The sequence below is a fragment of the Furipterus horrens genome, unplaced genomic scaffold (genome assembly GCF_987537825.1).
Source record: "Furipterus horrens unplaced genomic scaffold, mFurHor1.1.pri manual_scaffold_4, whole genome shotgun sequence".
Taxonomy (NCBI): domain Eukaryota; kingdom Metazoa; phylum Chordata; class Mammalia; order Chiroptera; family Furipteridae; genus Furipterus; species Furipterus horrens.
The window spans coordinates 122,697,527-122,718,711 of record NW_028327174.1 but is presented as its reverse complement, the minus strand read 5'-3'; the positions used below and the strand labels follow the sequence as shown (position 1 = coordinate 122,718,711).

The following is a 21,185-nucleotide window of genomic DNA, read 5'->3' as shown; positions in this document are numbered from 1 at the left end:
ATTAAACAGTCCTTTTGTTGAATTGGTTTTTAACAAGTGAGTGTGTTTTGGCAAATTAGACAATTAAAAGATTAAGTCAGAATATTGGGTGCTGCCTATAACAATTATGTTGCCTTAAAAAGGTTGAAATGAGAGGTAAAGAACTAGTCTTGAGAAAAGCCCAGTTCTTTCCATAATTTCTTTGGCCTTAAAAATTGCTGCTATAACAGAAAGGGAATTGACCATACAAGGGCTCAGTATACCTGATCCCAAACCCACAAGAAAAAAAAACCCCACAAAGTTAAATTTCACATGTGGTCCTGGATGCTTGTTCTATGAACTTAATAGTTTGAGATTTTCCTAAAATATAATAAATATATTTGCTGTAAATATACTGTTTTATATTTTTATACTGATTATCTTCCCACTTTATTTGATTAAACCTACTCATTTTAGTTTTTCTTTTTGTAGATGAAAGCCAAAAAATTCTAATATGGTGCTTGTGTTGTCTGATTAACAAAGAACCACAGAATTCTGGAGAATTGAAACTTAACTCCTGGACACAGGTAAGATAGTAAATCTTGCCCTGTACCGCTTTGAATTAAATTGATTTTTTAAAGGTGCTGCTGTGACAGTCCCATTCTAGGATGTTTTCGAAACATTTCAAACATACTCTTTGCTGTTACAGTATATTGCTGAGTGTTGTTATTTAAGAGATTTCATTTTTGTTTGTGAATTCTATAAGACATTGGTTTTTAAGGTGAATTTTCCCATGCCTACGAGACCTAATGTTGAGTGGTTTTGAAATATTACTTTTATGTAATTAAAAGAATGTACTCTATTTCCCTCTAGCAAAAATTTCTTCTAAAATTGTTTCTCCCTACCAACCTAGTATAAATAGTGTAATTATGTAATTCCTCTCCAGGTACTTCTCTTCCTCTCTCAGAATCTATTTTGTAGCAAAACTAAAATTCAGAAGTTCCCTAGGAACAGTAGTCTTTATTTTGTGTATTTCAGTTGGCACCCAGGCCAGTATTCTCAGACTAACACATGGCGCTACTTGGCTACTGCTGCTCACACCATCAAATTGGTTACTCAATTGTGCTAGTCCAGATAGCTGACAGCTACCTGCTTTCCCATGTCTTGTTTTTGCTTCCTTTTGAAGTGCAGGCACCAGTTGCAGAATGTTGTGAGGCTGAGTTGTGACTGCCCTCACCACCAGCGAGTTGGCTGTTCTTTTCTCTTACTCACCACTCTCTTGCTGCCATAACCCTAAGAAGTCACTGATGCCTATCAGACTCTACTTGGTATACATATGGTTCATAGTATTATGAACTCACCCACCCAGATTAATGCATGTGGTTTTGTCTATCAACCTGACTGGTAATATAATTTAATTCACTGCTTTTTGACCATTCCTTTGTTTAATATAAAATTGCCAACAGAGATGACAAAGACAATATTTGTCATTTTCTGTTATATTGAAAGAGGAATAGAAGGGACAGGGACAGTAGAAGTGAAAAGAATTTGGTGAGGGAAGCAAAGAATGCCAGATTTAATTGGAAGGAAAATTAATATAAAGAACTGAAGAAAGGAACTGATAAGTGGAATTAGGGATGAAATGGTATGAAAAACAAGGTTATAGAAATGGTATGAAAAACATATTTAAGACAGAGAAGTATGGCCCAAAAGAAGGAACGGATCAAGGTTCCATTGGGAGAACTAAGCGATGAAGAGATAGGTTGGCTATCTCCTCATTTGTTAGGTTGGCTAACAGATGCAGAGTGCAAAACACTGGTGCTAAAGATGCTCACAGACCTGACAGATATACTTAAGTATGGCAAACACATAAAGGAAGAAGTGAAGGCTATGCTAAATAAAATGAAGGAAAATCCACACAAAACCAATGGTGAAGGGAAGGACATTGGGGTTTAGATCAATGATTTGGAACATAAGGAAGAAAAAAAGTCAACCAGTACAGAATGAGGAAATAGGAATTGAAAAAATAAGGAGAGACTTAAGAACGTCTGGACAACTTTAAATGTACCAACATCTGAATCATAGGGGTACCAGAAGGAGAAGAGGAAGAGCAAGAAATTGAAAGCTTATGTGAAAAAACAATGAAGGAAAACTCCCCAAATTCGGTGAAGAAGATAGACGTACAAGTCTGGGAAGCATAGAGAGTCCCAAACAAGCTAGACCCAAAGAGGACCACATCAAGACACATCATAATTAAAATGCCAAAGGTTAAAGATAAAGAGAGGATCTTAAAAGCAGCTAGGGAAAAGCAGAGAGTTACCTACAAAGGGGTGCCTATAAGACTATCAGCTGATTTCTCAAAAGAAACATTGCAGGCAAGAAGAGGCTGTCAAGAAGTATTCAATGTGATGAAAAGCAAGGACCTACAACCAAGACAACTATATCCAGCAAAGCTATCATTTAGAATGAATGGGCAGATAAAGTGCTTCCCAGACAAGGTAAAGCTAAAGGAGTTCATCATAACCAAGCCATTATAATATGAAATGTCAAAGGGACTTACTTAAGAAAAAAAGATCAAAATTATGAACATTAAAATCATAACAGACTCACAATTATCAACAACTGAATCTAAAAAATAAAAACAAAAACTAAGCAAACAACCAGAAGAGGAACAGAGTCATAAATATGAGGATCATTTGGAGGGTTTTCAGCTGTTAGAGGGGTGGGGGAGAAATGGGGAAATGGTGCAGGGATTAATAAGAAGCCTAATTGTTTGGTATAAAATAGACAGGGGAAAGTTAAGAATAATATAGTAGAGGGTAAAGCCAAAGAACTTATATGCATGACCCATGGACATCGGGTGTGGGATTGCTGGAGGGAAGGGGGCTACTGGGAAGAGGGGAGCAAAGGGGGAAAAATTGGGACTACTGTATCAACAATCAATAAAATATACTTTAAGAAAACTATGTAAGAGAAGTTAAAAGATATGGCAAATAAAAGAAGTTTTAGCAAATTAGATATCTTCGATGTACTGGAAGGAAATAACTGACAAACTAGGATTCTACACCCATAAAAATATTTTTTCCAAAAATGAAAACAAAGTAAAGATACTACAGACAACAAAAGCTAGAGAACTTATCACTAGAAAACCTGTAATAGAGGGACTTGAAAAAGATGCACTTCAGACAAAGGAAAAGTGATCTGAGGTGGACAGTCTGGTTGGTAGGCAAAAAAGAATGAAAAAAAATTGTTAGTGGTAAATACACAAGTAAATCTATATGAAAATGATTATGGAAAAATAGTTATGTCTTGAGGAATTAAAAAAGAAACTATTCTAAGGTCTTTGTATTATCTAGGAAGAAGCAACAGTAAGGTTAACTTTATAAAACTTTAGTAAGTGCGTGTGCTATCCTTTCTAGAGCAATCAATAATACAATAGAGAACACAGTGTTCAACTTTCAATGAGGAGGGGAAAATTAAATTTAAAAATGTAAAAGAAGTCAGAGAAAACAGGTATAAGGAACATAGAAAGTGAGGCAAATAAAATACACAAAATACGACACAGTGCCAAGAGCACATACTTTGGGCGGGGGGGGAGGGGAGATGGCAATAAGGAAAGGGGAACACAATGAAATGTTGTGTTTACTGATGTTCATTATAAAATTACATTCTTTAAAATTAAAATTTCCAGGAAACAGAAGATCATCCCCTAAGTACTTAGAGGAGGCTGCTGGTCATTCCCAAATATCCGTGATCCCTATACCTTTAATAATGGAATCCCTGAATTTTAGTTCATCACCTTGTCACCCAGCTTTCTCCCATCTATCTCCTTTGGACCTAAGTGTGGCCAAGTGACTGAGTTCTGGCCAGTGGGGTGCAAGTGCAAGGGTGTGTGCAACTTTGAGGGCTAGCCCTTAAAGGGGAAAGATGTGCCTCCACTATTTCTGTCCCTATTCTGCTGGCTGGACCAGTGGGATAGTGAAAACTAGAGAAACAATTTTAGAGCATGAAGTGGAGACTTTGTGTTAAGATAGCAGAGCAACAATATAGAAAGAGCCTGGGTCCCCATCACCAGCAAGCCATCATATCAGTACCAGATGACCTTCCCAGACTTTAATATGAGAGAATTATTAGCTTCTATCTTCTTAAAGCCACAATTATAGCAGCTGAATTTGTATCCTGAATAATGAAATTACCAACATTTTAGAACATTTTAACCATTTGATTTTAATATTTCAGGGATGAAATTCCTTCTAGAACATGTTAAAAGAGAAAAAAAAAAGAAAACCATATTTAGCATTTAATGTTTTAAATTGTTGCTTCTGTTGAGTGTTTGATGTTTTAATGATTATTTAGGATATATTTTTCTATTGCTTGGCTTAATACATCCTGATATAGGCCTTCTATTTAAAGTTTTTCTAGGATGATTGGATTTAACTTTTTTTATTTAACTCATGATTGTATTAGCCCATTAAAAAATTTCTAGCCTTTTATTCTGTGGGTTCCCCTTATTTAATATAGCCTCTGTTTATCAATAGGTACTTATTAAGTAGCCCTGGCTGGTTTAGCTCAGTGGATTGAGCGTCGGCCTGCGAGCTAAGTGTCGCTGGTTCGATCTTCCAGTCAGGGCACATCAGAGAAGGAAAACTCTGACTCCAAAAAACCTCCGCTGCCTTGCGGCATACCTCTTCAGGGGAAAGGCTAGGGGAGTAAACCCCGACAGAAAATCCGGAGCCGGAGTCCCTAAGGCGGTTTGACGTTGTAGTCAACACCGGCAACTCCTGCGGCGCACCTGAAACCAAGCTGTATCGACTCCGTCTTTCCCTTGGACCCTTCAGCTGCGAAGAGAGGGGGGGTCTGCTGCATGGGCAACAGCAGACCCTCCATATTACCCTGCCCAGGCTCTGTAGCTTCAGCGTCATCGCAAGATGTCGATTCAACACGGGAGGAGACAGATACCGTGTCACTCCCGAGTCGGACTGCACAGCCATTCTCGGCGGTGCAGATAGACTCTTGGGAAGCTACACCATCGTCTCTCGAGACGGACGGCTGCCGACGACTTATTAAGTATAACACAGGAAGATAAAGTAAAAACACTTTATTCCTACCTTCATGGTATGCATGGACTGACCACATTATCCAAAGGCAGTGTGATTGGATTATTGGTAAAGCTGTATATAGGTATGATAGTAACACAGAGGAGGGACATTTTCTCAGACTTAGGGGTTCGGAGACATTTCCTGGGGGAGATGACACGTTAGCTGAATTTTGAAAGGTAACTAGGAGAGCAGGGATGGAATTTTAGGAGTGGTATTGCTGTCATCAGGAAGAGCATGTGCAGAGGAAGCATGATGGTGAGAAAGCAATTGGTACATTCAGGGCACTGCAGGTACTTAGACATACCTGAGGTTAGGATTTTATAGGGTTGGTGACAAACACAAAGCTGACAGACAGGTAAGCACCGAGAGTTATGTGATATTATAAGAAGTTTTTATTTTACCTTGAAGGCAGTGAGGAAACCACTGAAGTATTTTGAACAGAGAAATCATATGGCCAGGTGTGAGTTTTAGAAACTTAACAGCAGAAGGAAATTGATTCGGAAGGTGGCAGGGATAGAATTTTGGAAGCTAATGTAGTAATAAAGGTAAGAAATTGTGAGGACCTGAATGAAATGAATAAGAGGGGCTAGATTTATGATAATAATAAGATAAATATCCAAAAGATGAAATGGCAGATGAAGTGCAGATGTACTTAGATATAGGTGCAGCTGAACATACCATTCTCAGGAGAGCAAGCCTATTGGCAAATGAAGGGTTTACAGTCATCAAGGTAAGGGAATAGTGGAAGCTTTGAGTGAGAGTGAGATCACCCAGAGTATCTAGAAAGGGCTCCGGGCAACCTTGAAAGAGATTGGCATTTAAGGAGTGAGTAGAAGAATAAGCAACACTGCAGACTAAAAATGGTGGTGGTGGCAAGGGGCAAGGGGTTAAAGAAGTAAAAGCAATGTTTCAAGACGGAATGAGTAGCAGTCACTCTAATATCTAATGCTATAGTGCCACACTGTCCAATAGAAATAAAATAATGCATGGCCCATTTTAAATTTTTGTGTTCCTGCTTTAAGAAACATAAAAAGAAATAGGTGAAATTAATTTTAATAATTTTGTTTAACCCAATATTTCAAAAATACTCATTCAGCATACAATTAACATAAAATTATTAATGAGATTATTTTATAGCTTGTTTATCATACTAAGTCATTGAAATCCAGTGTGTATGTTATACTTAACGTTTATATATACAAGTTACATCTTAATTCAGATGCTAGATCTTCATCAGAAATTCTTGGTCCGCCTTTTGATTTCATAGGTTCACATACCTATTTGTACTCAATATATTTGTAGTCATATGTATGTGTAGTGATCACTGTACTGGACAGGGCAGCTGTAGAGCATAAAGCAAGTTAAGGATTGAAAAGCAACAACTGGATTTAGCCACTAGGAGGAATGACCTTTGAGATTGCTACAGATTAAGAAATAGTGGGGAGATAAGGAATTGGAAATGATAAACTTTGCTTACTGTTTCAAGAAACAAGGGAGAGAGGAGGTGGTAGTCAGACTAGATCATAGAATTGAGTTGATTGAAATTGAAAAAGAACTGAATAGGATTCTGAGAAGAAAGCATTGGTAGGAAGAGGTTGAAGGCTTAGGAGATTGGGAAAACAGTTTTCTTCTCACTGTTATACAAGCTCCTAATATTAACTGATAAAAAAGATATCTAGAATAATATTATTTAAGTATTAGGAAGCTGAGACCTATCACAAATCTGTACCTTTATAGTCACATACGTTGATCATAAATGCAAGACAGAGATTCTTGTTGGTGCATGAATCAATTATACATCTTCGGTATGCTTTCTTGTACATGTCTTGGGTGTACTTTCTTTTATTTTAGAAGTGATACTTTTGCCATAAAAGTTATAGAGTGACATATTACGTTGAATGTAACTTACCATTCAAATCCTTTTGAAAATTATACAGGAAGCCATATTTTAATATTTATTAGTTTTATTTAATGAGCATTTATTTAGTGCCTGGTGTGTGCATTGCTGTTATAATTGTGGTAATAAGATCTTGGGTTATTCTGTGTTCCTAGAAGATCACAAAGGTGACTGAAAGAGCCCAAGTGAAACACTAAGAATTTCTTTTATATATTGTAAAATTTAGTAAAAATTCAGAAAAAATTTTAAATTTGAAAATGTTAGACCAAGTTGTATGAGTTGTATTTTTAGAACAGAGATGACATAAAACCTCTCTTTTATGCTAACCGTATGTTAGCATATGTTACTATGTTATGCTGGAAATATACTAATACAATGTGTTTTTTGAGTTTTCCTGGTAACCGCAAATGTGCCAAGTTATAACACTGCCTCAATGACTAGTCCTGTAGCTTAGAGGCTGGTTGAAGTCACAAGACTCCTTTACATCTTTTTGTAATACTTTGTTCTTGAAAAACTTAGTTTTTTACTGGTGAATCCATTGAACAGATAGATACCTTTTGAGCACCTTTTGTTTACCAGGTACTATGAGAGAGGCTAAGGATACAGCAGTGGATCTAAAGACAACATTATTTACAATAGACAAGATATGGAAGCAACCTAGGTGGCCATCAATGGATGATTGGATAAAGAAAATGTGACACACACACACACACACACATATGCAATGAATATTATTCAGCCTATTTCCAAGAACATGGTTGTCCCTAGAAGACATTGTGCTAAGTGAAATAAGTCAGACAGAGAAAGACAAATACCATACAATGTCACTTATATGTGGAATAAGAAAAAAAAAAAAAAGCTCATAGATACAGAGAATAGATTGGTGGTTTATGGGGGGAGGGAAATGGGTGAAGGGGGTCAAACTGTACAAATTTCCAGTTATAAAAGACATAAGTCATGGGGATGTAATGTACAGCATGGTGACTGTAGTTAATATTATATTGTATATTTGAAAGTTGCTAAGAGAGTAGATCTTAAAAGTTCTCATAAGAAACAAGAATTTTTTTGTAACTGTGTGGTGATGGATGTTAATTTGGCTTATTTTGATAATCATCTTGCAATTCGATACAAATATTGAATTATGTTATGCACTTGAAAATAACATTATATGTCAACTATGTCTCAGTAATTTAAAAAAGTCACATATGCCAAGATGTATAACAAATAATTGCTTAGTGCTAGAGAGGAAATAAGATGAATGAGGGAAAGAGATGATCAAGTTTCACTATTAGAAAGGATAGTTAGAAATGTTCTCCAAGGAGTGACTCTTTAGGAGAGATTTAAATTAGTTGAAGAAATAGCCCCATTTGTTTTTTGAAAATTCTACTTGGCTGTCTTTCTTTTTCTTATTCATCTGTAGAAATTCTTTATATGTGCTGAATATGGGTACCTTTTTTAAAAAATCAAATGTGTTGTAGCTATTTTTTTCTGCTATGTGGTTTATGTTTTCATGTTTATATTTCCTTATTTTCTTTTAAGGAAGATATTTTAAATTTTATTGTAGTCAGATTTATCAATCTTTCTCTTTGTGGTTAATAACTTTGTGTCTAATTTTTTTAAAAAAATTTCCTACCCTTAAGGTAACAAAGACCTTCCATCTTCTAAAAGTGTATTTATTGGTTTACCTTTCCCATTTGGTGTGTGTGGTCTATGTGTAATTGCTTTATTGAATGGTCTAAGGTGGTCATTCATATGTATTTTGCTTCCACATGGGTACCCCGTTGTCCCAACACTATTGAGAAGTCCTCTACTTATTTACCTATGTACATTGCTACCTTCATCAAAAGTTAAGTGTCTTTGTATGTGCAGGTATGATACTTAATCTCTCCATCAGTCTCGTCTAACTATTGTATGATGGTTAATTTTATATGTCAACTTAAAATTGGTCCATGGGGTGCCAGCTGTTCGGTCAAACATTATTCTGGGTGTTTCTGTGAGGGTGTTCTGGGATATGACTAACATTAAACTAGTAGAATGAGTAAAGCAGATCATCCTTTTTGTCTGCGAATTTCACCCAATTAGTTGGAGGCCTGAATAGAACAAAAAGACTGAACCCTCCCATAATGGTTTTTCTCTATATTGGAATCTAATAAACAGTGTTCCTTGAGTGAACTCTATTGTATGTTTTGTTATTTTTAATGTAACACATTATTGTCAGGGCATTTTACAATGTGCATTGTGCATTTTTAGAAAACCAAGTTGTCTCAGAGATGATTATGTTTGTACAGTGAGATGCAAGACAGGGAGAGGACTCAGAAGAAATAAACAGTAGGTTTGGTGCTGGCAGAATGGCACTAGGTATTGGTCAGCCAAGGGGCTGACACTGATATTTTGGAAACATGTTTATGGCTGTTGGTAATTTCTGTTGTTATAGTAGTCCCCCTTACTCATGGTTTCACTTTCTGCAGATTAATGAACTGTGGTCAACCGCCATTCAAAAATATCAAATGGAAAATGCCAGAAATAAACAATACATACATTTTAAGTTGCATGCCATTCTGATGTAATTTTGTGTTATTCTACTTCATCCAGCCCAGGATGTAACTCATCCTTTTGTCCATTGTACTCACTCACTACTTTTCATCATCAAGGCATTGTGTCATCTCACATTGTCATAAGAAGAAGAATGATGAATACAGCACATTATTTTTGAGAGAGTGAGAGGCCACATTCACAGAACTTTTATTTTCTTTAAAATTATACTTATTTTTTAATCCTCACCCGAGGATATGTTTACTGATTTTTGAAAGAGAGGAGGAGGAGGCAGAGAGAGAGAGAGAGAGAAACATTGGTGTGAGAGAGACATTGATCGGTTGCCTCCTGTATGTGTCCCAATTGGGGATCAAAACTGCAACCCAGGTATGCGCCCTCACTGGGGATCGAACCTGCACCCTTTTGATGTGCAGGACAATGGTCCAACCAACTGACCCACCTGGCCAGGACTCACATAACTTTTGTTACAGATTACTAAATGATCATTTAAAAGGGAAAATGGCAGAATTCCTGAGGTTGATTAGTGAAAGACAGCAAAGGAAAGGTGAAATTCAGGTATAAGGCAGGGGAAGTGGGAGATTCCTCTTCCATAGTTCTGATAGCTAGTGGTGTTGAGCATTCTTTCATATGCCTATGGGTCCTCTGTATGTCCTCCTTGGAGAAGTGTCTGTTCAGGTCCTTTGCCCATTTTTTAATTGGGTTGTCTGTCTTCTTAGTGTTGAGTCGTGTTAAGTTCTTTTTATATTTTGGAGATCAAACCCTTGTCCCAGGAATCATTGACAGATATGTTCTCCCATATGGTTGGTTCCATTTTCATCTTGCTGATGTTTTCTTTAGCAGAGCAGAAACTCTTTAGTTTGATGTAGTTCCATTTGTTTCAGCAAAAATATTGCTGCGTGGGATATCTTAAGATACTACTGCCTGTGTTTTTTTCTGTAACTTTTATGGGATCACGGCTTACATTTAAGTCTTCAGCCCATCTTGAATTTATTCTGGTGTATGGTGTAAGTTGGTGGTCGAGTTTCTTTACTTTTGCACATCCCTGTCCAGTTCTCCCAACACCATTTGTTGAAGAGGCTATTTTCACTCCTTTTTATGCTCCTTCCTCTTTTGTCAAATATTAATTGACCATAGAGACTTGGGTTTATTTCTGGACTTTCTATTCTGTTCCATTGCTCTATATGTCTATTCTTATGCCAGTACCATACTGTTTTGATTATCATGGCCTTGTAATATATATAGTTTGATATCAGGTATTGTGATTCCTCCTACTTTGTTTTCTTTCTCAAGATTGTTGAGATTATTCGGGGTCATTTTTGGTTCTATATAAATTTTTGAAGCGTTTGTTCTAGGTCTGTGAAATATGTCATTGGTATTTTAATAGGGATTGCATTGAATCTATAAATTGCTTTGGGGTGTATGGACATTTTAATGAACAAGGTATATGCTTCCATTTATTCGTATCTTAATTTCTTTCTTCAGTGTTCTGTAGTTTTCTGACTACAGGTCTTTTACCACCTTGGTTAAATTTATTCCTAGGTACTTTATTTTTCATGTTTCTATAGTAAATAAGATTTTTTTCTAGTTTCTTTCTCTGATATTTCATTATTGGTGTACAGAAATGCCTTCAATTTCTGAATATTGACTTTGTACACTGCTATTTACCAAATTCATTTATTAGGTCAAGTAGTTTTTTGGTGGGGTCTATAGGTTTTTGCATTTACACTATCATGTCGTCTGCAAATAATGACAGTTTTACTTCTTCCTTTTCAATTTGGATGCCTTTTTATTTCTTTTTCTTGTCTGATTGCTGTGGCTAGGACTTCCAAAACTATGTTGAATAGGAGTGGAGAGAGTGGGCATCCTTGTCTTGTGCCTGATCTTAGGGGAAAAGCTTTTAGTTTTTGCCCATTGAGTATGAGTTGACAGCAGGTTTCTCATATATGGTCTTTATTATGGTGAGGTATGCTCCCTCTATTCCCATTTTACTGAGTGTTTTCATCATAAATGGGTGTTGTACTTTATCAAATGCTTTTTCTGCATCTGTTGATATGATCTTGTGGTTTTTGTCTTTCATTTTGTTTATGTGGTGTATTACGTTTATTGATTTGCGAATATTATATCATCCTTGCATCCCTGGGATTAATCACATTTGGTTGTGGTGAATGATCTTTTTAATGTGTTGCTGGATCTGGTTTGCCAATATTTTGTTGAGGATTTTAGCATCTATGTACATCAGCAATATTGGCCTGTAGTTTTCTTTCTTTGTTGTGTCTTGACCTGGTTTTGGGATAGGCTAATACTGGCTTCATAGAAAGAGTCTGGGAGTCGTCCCTCTTCTTGATTTTTTTGGAATAGTTTGAGAAGCCATCCGGTCCAGGCCTTCTGTGTGCCAGGAGTTTTTTGATTACTGCTTCAGTGTCACTCTTCTTATCAGTCTGTTTAGGCTTTCTGCTTCTTCTCGATTCAGTTTTGGAAGATTATATGTTTCTAGAAATTTATCCATTTCATCTAGGTTGTCAAATTTCTTGCCATACAGTTGTTTGTAGTAATTTCTTACAATACTTTGTATTTCTGTGATATTGGTTGTGATTTCTCTTCTTTCATTTCTGATTTTATTTATTTGTGTCTTCTCTCTTTTTTTCTTGATGAGCCTGGCTAATGGATTGTCATTTTGTTTATCTTTTCCAAGAACCAGCTCCTACTTTTGTTGATCTTTTGAATTGTTTGTTTAGTCTCTATGTCATTTAATTCTGCTCTGATTGTGATGATTTCCTTCCTTCTTCTCACTCTGGGCTTAGTTTGTTGTTGTTCTTCTAATTCTTGTAGCTGTAAGGTTAGATTTTTTAATTTGGGATTCTTCCATCCTCTTTCTGTATGCCTATATTGCTATGAACTTACCTCTCAGAACTCCTTTCTCTGTGTCCCATAGGTTTTGGGCTGTTGTGTGGTCATTATCATTTGTTTACAGAAAGTTCTTGATTTCTTCCTTAATGTCATTGTTAATCCATTCATTATTTAATAGCATTTACTCATTATCCACGAGTCTAAATGTCTTTGAGTTTCTTCCTTGAAATTGATTTCCAGTTTCAAGGCTTTGTGATCTGAGGATGCTTGATATGATTTCAATATTCTTGAATTTGTTGAGCCTTGTTTTGAGTCCTAGCATGTGGTCTATCTTTGTAAATGTTCCATGTGCACTTGAAAACATGTATATTTTGCTTCTTTGGGGTGAAAAGTTCTATATATATCAACTAAATCCATTTGATCTAGAGTGTTTTTCCTTATTTTATTTATTAATTTTGTTTTGTTTTTGAGGGTCTGCTGACCCTGCAGCAAGCAGGAGCTGCAATCCAGGCAGGAAAAGGCAACCTAAATACCTGATCTAGAGTGTTTTTCAGTGACTCAATATCCTTGGTGTTTCTTTGGTTTCGAAGATTTGTCCATTGTTAACAATGGGATGTTAAAGTCCCCTACTTTTAGTGTGTTGCTGTTGATATTTTTCTTGTATTCTTCCAAGATTTTCCTTATATATTTTGGTGTAGCTATGTTGGGTGGATGTATGTTTACCAGGGTTATATCTTCTTGATGGATTGTTCCCTTAAGTATTATGAAATGTTCTTCTTTGTCTCTTTTTGTGGCCTTGGTGTGAAATCTTTTTTTTCTGATATAACTATTGCTTTCCAGCTTTTTTTGTGTGTGTGTCCATTTGCTTGGAATACTTTTTTCCATCCCTTCACTTTCACTCTTTGTAGATCTTTTGTTTTGAGGTGTGTCTCTTGTAGACAGTGTGTATGTCAATCATATTTTCGTATCCATTCTGCTACCCTATGTCTTTTTATAGGGGCATTTAATTCATTTACATTAAGGTTATTATTGACAGGTATTTATTAATTTCCCTTTGTACCTGTGTTCCTCTCAAACTTTTTTTTCCTTCTTTTTCTTAAAGTATTTCCTTTAGCATGTCTTGCAGTGCTGGTTTGGTGGAGATGTATTATTTTAGTCTTTGTCTGGGAAGCTCTTTATTTCACCTTTCATTTTGAAAGAGAGTCTTGTTGGGTAGAGTAGCCTCGGTTGTAGGCCTTTGTTTTTCATCGCTTGAAATATTTTTTGCCACTTCCTTTTTGCTTGTAGTGTTTCTGTTGAGAAATCAGTTGATAGCCTTATCAGAGCTCCCTTGTATGTTATTTGCTGTTTTTCTCTTGCTACCTTTAGGATTCTCTCTTTGTCTTTGAATGTTGCCATTTTAATTATGATGTGTCTTGGAGCTGGCCTCCTTGGGTTCATCTTCATTGGGACCCTCTGTGCTTCCTGTACTTGTGAGAATTTTTCTCTCCTCATGTTCGGAAAGTTTTCTGTCATTGCTTTTTCAGTCAGGTTCTCTATCCCTTGCGCCTCTTCTTCTCCTTCTGGTATTCCTATGATATGGGTACTGTTGTGTTTCATGTTGTCCTGAAGCCCTCATAAACCCTCTTCATTCCTTTTCAGCCTTTTTTCATTTTGAAGCATTGTTTGGGAATTTTTTTCAACTTTGTCCTCCTATTCATTGATCCAGTCCTGTGCTTCATTTAGCCTGCTTTTGATTGCTTCTACTGTGTTTTTCAGTTCAGAAATTTTATTTTTCATTACTTCCTGTCTTTTATTGATAGTTTCTTTGTCCTTTTTCATGCTGATGTAGTTCACAGTAAGTTCCTTGTAGCTTCCCTGTAGTTCTTTGTAGTTCTTCTGGAGTTCGTTGTCATTTTCTCTTAGTTTTTTGAGTTCATTGAGGTTTCTCAATACCATTGTTTTGAATTCCATGTCTGATAGTTTCCTTGCCTGTATTTAATCTATTTATCCTTCTTGGAATTCCGCCTTTCCTTGTTGGCATGTTATTTCTCCCCGCCTATTTGGGTGGCTCTTCTTAATGTTTCTGTTCTTAGATTGACCTGCTTTTATTTCCTGCCTTTGTGGTGTGACCTTCCTATATACAGTTGTTGAGCTGTTGCCTCCTGCTGATGCCACTTGGAGGGGAGCAGTGTGCTTAAGAGATTTCTTCTGTAGCTCTGGGGATGATTCTGTACTGGGATCTAGTCCGCTTCTCTCCTAGCTCTTTCTCCAGAGCCAGTGCCCAAAACGTTTCACAAAGGGCGTCTAGTTCACTTCACCCTCCTTTGGTCTCAGCCATAAGCGAGTGTGCTCCCTTGCACAGGCCAGGGAGGGCGTTGACTGGTTGTGCACCAGGGAGGGCAGGTTGCAAGCACTTCTGCACACTGGCACGGGCCAGCAGTGGGTGGACTGGTTGCGTGCCTGGGTGGCCGGACCAGGGGTGCCTCTGTGTGCTGGCTGGTGGAAAATAAGGATTTTAATTGGTAGAGTTTAAATGGTAGTTGTAGGGTTGGTGGACACTTGTATTATATAAATATAAATAAAATAGTGGCTTTGGTATTGAGAATACATTTGAGAACACAGGAGGGCAGTAGTTGGTACTGATTGGTTGTTAGAGAAAGGAGACAGGAGCAGTTAAGGAAAATGTTGAAATTTTATGGAACTAATAATTTATACTTCTGTCACCTCCCTAGTTAGGAACCAGTTGATACAAGATATTGGGGATACGCAGTTGGAAATTAAAGCATTAATCCTTTAACTCTTAAACAGATTCAAGAATGTAACTTATATCTTTGGGTCAGTTGGGCCTCTCTAGGTTTAGTAGACATATGAGTCAGGCACAGCTAAGGTGAACCACCATAGGACCGTCCGGCATGGAATGAGTCTGTGGCTAAGCATGTTGCAACAGTAGATCAGGACACATCCTTTCTATAGGTAAGGTAAGTCGGAAAGGCAGAGGAGAGGTATGTATGTTACTGGGCATTTTGACCAAGTAGGTCCATTCTCCTGGAGAGGAGAGAGTGATGGGATTTCAGTGATGTTATAGGTTGGGCTCTCCGGAAATAATGACTTTGAGATAGAGGCTAGTGTGCAGGGAGTGACAGCTGTGGAGGGGAAGAAAGGAGGCAGGATTGTGTACAGGGAAAAGTTTAGTTGTAGTGCAGTTTTAACAGAAACCTCTGCTGTTCCTTGAGGGATATAGATCGAGACCCTTTACAGCTTTCCATATTGGGACGGGAGGGCAAGGCCTTCATACCTCTGTTTCCATCACTCATTGGGATGTGGCCACCTTGGGAAGGGGGTGTCATCTTGGGCAAGGCACAGACGGCTGAGGATGATATGGCTGTGATGTGACAACATCCTTGAGAGATTCCCAAACTGTTCCTTCTCTTCTGTTCTGTTGTCTGCTAGGGAGTGGGTTTGACATTCTACTCTGGATACATAAGGCCTGGGAAATTTTGTTTCCCTCTAAGAGGGGACAGTTTTTGGACTTGAACATCATGGTGGATGGTAGTAGAATTCACTAAGAAAAGTAAGGGACGACATCCGGCCAAGATGAAGGTGTAGAGAGAGACGCTGCATCTCCCTCCACAACTAAGAAGGAATACAACTTCCTCAAAACTAGAAACAGCCAGAAGTTCCAGAAAGTCAAACTGCACGGAAGTCCAGCAAACAAAGATATAAAGAAGAAATACTCATTCAGACAGGTAGGAGGGGCGGAGCAGACGCTGTGTGGTGGTGACAGTGGTGGCAGCAGCGGTGGCAGTGGAAGGCCAACAGAAAGCTCAGTCACATGTTTTAAAAAGTCAGAGGGACACCCGGGGAGCGTTCACAGCTCCTCACCAGACCTCGCTGCTCATGGTCCCAGCACCAGGGAAAATCCAGCCTCATTGCTTCTGACTGTGCAAACCACTGGGGGTTATGGCGGTGGAAGAAACTGCTGGTCTCTCAGCAGAGTCCGCTTGTTTAAAGGGCCCCCATGGTCCTAGAACGCCTGCAGACCCACCCACTCTGGAAAGGACAGCCAGGGCAGCAGCTATAGGTGCACCAGTTTAGTGTGGAAGTGAGAGAGGTGCCTGGAAAAGGGGCAAGTGCGAGGCAGGCGGCATTGTTCCCTCTTGGCTCCCTCCCCCACATACAGTGCCACAACGTGGTGAAATAGGTCGCCCTGTACTCACCAATCCCTAAGGCTCTGCCCCTTACAACGTAACAGGAGCAACAGCTATACCTGGGCTACAGAGTTAAACAACACAGGAGCCTGTCAGAATGAGGAGACAGAGAAGTATGGTCCAAAAGGGGGAACGGATCAAGGTTCCAGTGGGAGAACTAATCGATGTTGAGATAGCCAACCTCACAGATGAGGAGATAGACAACCTAACAGATACAGAGTTCAAAACACTGGTGATAAAGATGCTCACAGGCTTGACAGATATGCTTGAGTACGGCAAATGCATAAGGGAAGTGAAGACTATGCTAAGTGAAACGAAGGAAAATCCACACAAAACCAATGGTGACGGGAAGGAAACTGGGGTTCAAATCAATGATTTGGAACATAAGGAAGAAAAAAACAGTCAACCAGTGCAGAATGAGGAAGCAAGAATTTTAAAAAATGAGGAAAACTTCCCAAATTTTGCAAAGGAGATGGACATACGGGTCCAGGAAGCATGAAGGGTCCCGGGCAAGCTGGACTCAGAGGGGATCACACCAGAATACATCATGATTGAGAAGCCAAAGATGAAAGACAAAGACAGAGTCCTGGGGGCATCAAGAGAGAGGCGGAGAGTTGTCTACAGGGGGATGCCTATAGGACTGTCAGTTAATTACTCAGAGGACACTTTGCAGGTAGGAAAGGACTAACAAGCAGTATTCAATGTGATGAAAGGCAACCTGCAACCAGGATTGCTCTGTCCAGCAAAGCTATCATTTAGAATGGAAGGGCAGATGAAGTGCTTCCCAGACAAGGTAAAGCTAAAGGAGTTCATCATCACCAAGCCATTATTATATTAAATGTCAAAGGGACTTACTTAAGAAAAAGAAGATCAAAACTGTGAACACTAAAATGCAACAAACTCACAACTATCAACAACTAAGTCTAAAAATTAAAAACAAAATCCAACTAAGCAAACCAGAACAGGGTCAGAATCATAGATATGGAGATCATGTGGAGGGTTATCATTGGGAAGGGGAAGGGGGAGAAATGGGGATATGGTGGAGGGATTCAGAAGCATAATCAGTTGGTACAAAAAAGGGGGAAGTTACGAATAATATAGGAAAAGGTGAAGCCAAAGAACTTATATGGATGACCCTTGGACATGAACTAAGTGGGGTGGGACTACTGGAGGGAAGAGGGGTACTGGGTGGACGGGAGCAAAGGGGAAAAAATTGGAACTACTATAACAACATAATCAATAAAATGTACTTAAAAGAAATAAATGTAAGGGGAAGAAGTGGCAAGATCCCTGAAATAAACCAAGTAAGAATGTACAAGCAGGGCCAATATAAGGTTATCCCAGCAGCTGGTTTGTATTCTCTTCTGTGTCATGTTCCAGAATAGTGGCATGTAGAGAGACCCTCACTTCTCTCCTTCTTCCCTTATTTCCTTATGGTGTCCATTTACGTCTTTGGGACAATAGCTCAATGGATGCAATACAAATTGGATCCTCTTCCATTTCTTTTCCTGTCTGTTATTGAATAAAAGTGGCTGGGAAAAGGAAACAGAGAAAAGAAAAGCACGAAACATTTCTTCATAATTTTGTAAACATTTTATGTTTTCCTCAGGAAAACTATTTACATAGTTTTGTAAATGTTTTGTATTTTCCTCAGGGCTTTGGAAACCACCAAAGTTGTCTGCCATGGTGGTAGGGCAGTGGAATCTGGTAGCAGTCTACACAATTCCACAGGTGCTTAAGTCAATCCATGACATGGCATCTACATTACCAATTATTTTTATTTAGTCTGATAAAGTTTTCTCAGCATTTCATAGTTTTACAGTATAAATATGGCATTAAGCACTTTGCAGGGTTCTGAAAAGTGTAAAAATCACTGCTATTCTCATTTCCAGGTCTCTTAAGTTCATTCAATATGATCAGCTCATTAGACACAGAAAGTCTATCTGTGCATTTTTGGGGAAGTGGTAACTGTCTCTTGAGTCATTAATGTAAATGCACTGAACTTATTATTAAACTTCCCAGAATGAAAATGGGGCAGAATGAGATACCATTTGTGTTCTTGGCTAAATTTTTCTTTTTTTCATTTCATTTAGAGGGAGGTCTGCTTATTATAACTCAAAAGTGTGTCAGATTGTTTTTTTAGTAAATTTCCACTGCTCTAATAGGCCATATCAAGACATTTATTGCCAATTAGGAACAGGATGTTTGAGATATTTAGTGTTGTTTTCTGGATGACCTGTTTTCTGTTTTCTGTTTATTTTGTTTTATTTTTGTTGTATGATCATGTTGGCTTTTCCATTAAACTATAACTTTAATTGAGTTGGCTTAGTTAATAAAACATTGACCAGATCCCCTTCTCAAACTCCCAGTTCTCTCCTTATTTCACCCCCACCCTCAGTTCTCCTATTATGTCTCAACCTCAGTCTGGAGTAAAGGGAATTTTTAGCTGTGTGCCTTACTGATATGTTTCTAAGACATAGGCACACTGTATTTCAATCTAAATTGCCTGGATGGCACTCCTTATGACCATTAAGGATAAATCCCTATGCAAAGGAAATTTAAACAGTAATGTCTGTAGTAGGGGACATTTCTTAGTGAATAGCCAAGAAGGGCTATGTGGATGTTTGGATTACATGTGGCACCGTGATCTCTACATCTGTTTTGAAGTTCAGTTGTTGCCTAGACCACATGTGCATTTCTTTAAGGGACTGACATCCATCCCCTTCCAGGACCCAGGCACTGTAAGCTGGTAACTATAACTGGCTTACTCTTTTTTCTTTTTGACTTAGAGATTGTTATACTTTGTCTTGGTTTGACTATTGTTCCTATCAGTTCTGGTTCTGTTTAATATTGACAACACTGTGATTTCTATAAATTAACAGCATGGCAAAATAACTTGGCATATTTAAACTCATAAATATTGATTTCCTGGTCTTTTTAAAGCTTTGTGATTTAAATAGCGCTTTACTCTATGGTAGATATAAGCAGTACTTATAAAAATTTTGGCTATCAGAAGGCTTTCATAGGTCAACTGGAGCTAAAAAATAACCTCAGATGAGTCACTCTTTTAGAATCAAACAATCCAGATCTGTTCTGGCTCTACTAGGGGGATCTTTCATAAGTTACATAGTCACATTATGTATCTTTTAAAAAGATAGCAAATACTATGTAATTTCATTTACATGAGGTATCTAAAGTAATCAAATTCATAGAAACAGAAAGTTGAGCAGGGGCTGGAGGAGAGGGGAAAAGGAGATTTATTTAAAGGGCATAGAGTTTCAGTTTTGCAAGAAGAAAATGTTCTGGAGATCTGTTGTACAACAGTGCAAATATGCTTAGTACTGCTGAACTGTATAGTTAAAAATGGTTGCAATGGTGAGTTTTATATCTTTTCATCACAGTTTAAAATAAATTTTATTTACTTATTATTTTTTGTTGTTCTATTGCAGTTGTCCCATTTGTCCCCATTGCTCTCCCCTGCCCCATCCTAAAATAAAATTTTAAATAGGTAGTGTACTGTTGAGTGCTTAGTATGTTCCTTCGATGAGTTGCCTAATTTAATATCCGGAAATTCATGAAGGTAAGTAATACCCTAAGATGAAAGAACTTAGATTTAGAGAAGTGATTTACTAACTGATAAATAGTAGACCATTTTGGACCTAGATGTGACTCTACAGTTACTCAAAAAACATAGTACCACCGTCTAATCTTAAATCAGGCTATCTCTAAAGGCTTTTTAACACTGATATGTGTGATTCTATGATACTGCAGAGACCAAGTGAGAAAAAAGTTTAAATGTGTAAGTGTTCAGAGCTTACCCATTTATCATTTAGAGTAAATAAAAATTGCCATACTAGATTTATTCTGTGGTGCAGCAGGACCAAATGCTGTTTGTGGGAGGCCAAGGTGTTACTCAAATGGTAGAAAAGTTAAGGTATCGAAAATTGGGACAACTGTAACAGAACAACAATTTTAAAACAACAACAACAAAAACTTGTCATTGAAAAAAGTCATTAAAAATTAAATTTACAAAATACATTTATTTAAAATATAAATATATAGAAATACATTTCTAACTTAAAAATATAAATGGGGAAAGATGGGACAGCTGTAATTGAAAAAATAAAATAAAAATTTATAGTGGTTATTAAAAGAGAACTTAAGGTAGTAATAGTGGTAATAGTGATTGCTTCTGTGGAAAGACTTGGTAGAGATTTATAAGGGCCTTCACTTTTTCATTGTATTTTTTTCTGCTTTTTGAGTTTTTAATAAAATTATAACTTCTATTTTTTGGATTGAATTGTGTTCCCCAAATTTATATGTTAAAGCCCTAACCACCAGTACCTTAGAATGTTGGCAGCCTTACTTATAAATATGGTCATTGCATATGTAGTTAGTTAAAATGAGGACAACTGGAGTATGGGAGGCCCCTAATCCAATATGATTTGGTGTCCTTGTAAAATAGGGAAAGTTTGACACATACATGCATACAGGGACATGCCATGTGAGGGTACAGGCAGAAATTGGGGTGATGTATCTACAAGCCAAGGAATGCCAAAGATAGCCAGAAAAGCACCAGAAGCCAGGGAGAGGAGTGGAACAGATTATTCTTCACAGTATCAGAAGGAACCAACCCTACTG

General features: G+C 37.7%; 1 protein-coding gene across 7 annotated transcripts in view; it reads left to right on the top strand.

Moving 5' to 3' along the window:
• FANCC (FA complementation group C) overlaps window positions 1-21,185 on the top strand; it is a 306,042-nt gene that overhangs the window by 119,835 nt on the left and 165,022 nt on the right. For all 7 annotated transcript variants that reach the window (XM_090274026.1, XM_090274030.1, XM_090274029.1 and 4 more), the window contains one exon: window positions 451-545. In XM_090274026.1, the coding sequence (XP_090130152.1) occupies window positions 451-545 (95 nt within the window). The remainder of the gene's footprint in view (window positions 1-450; window positions 546-21,185) is intronic.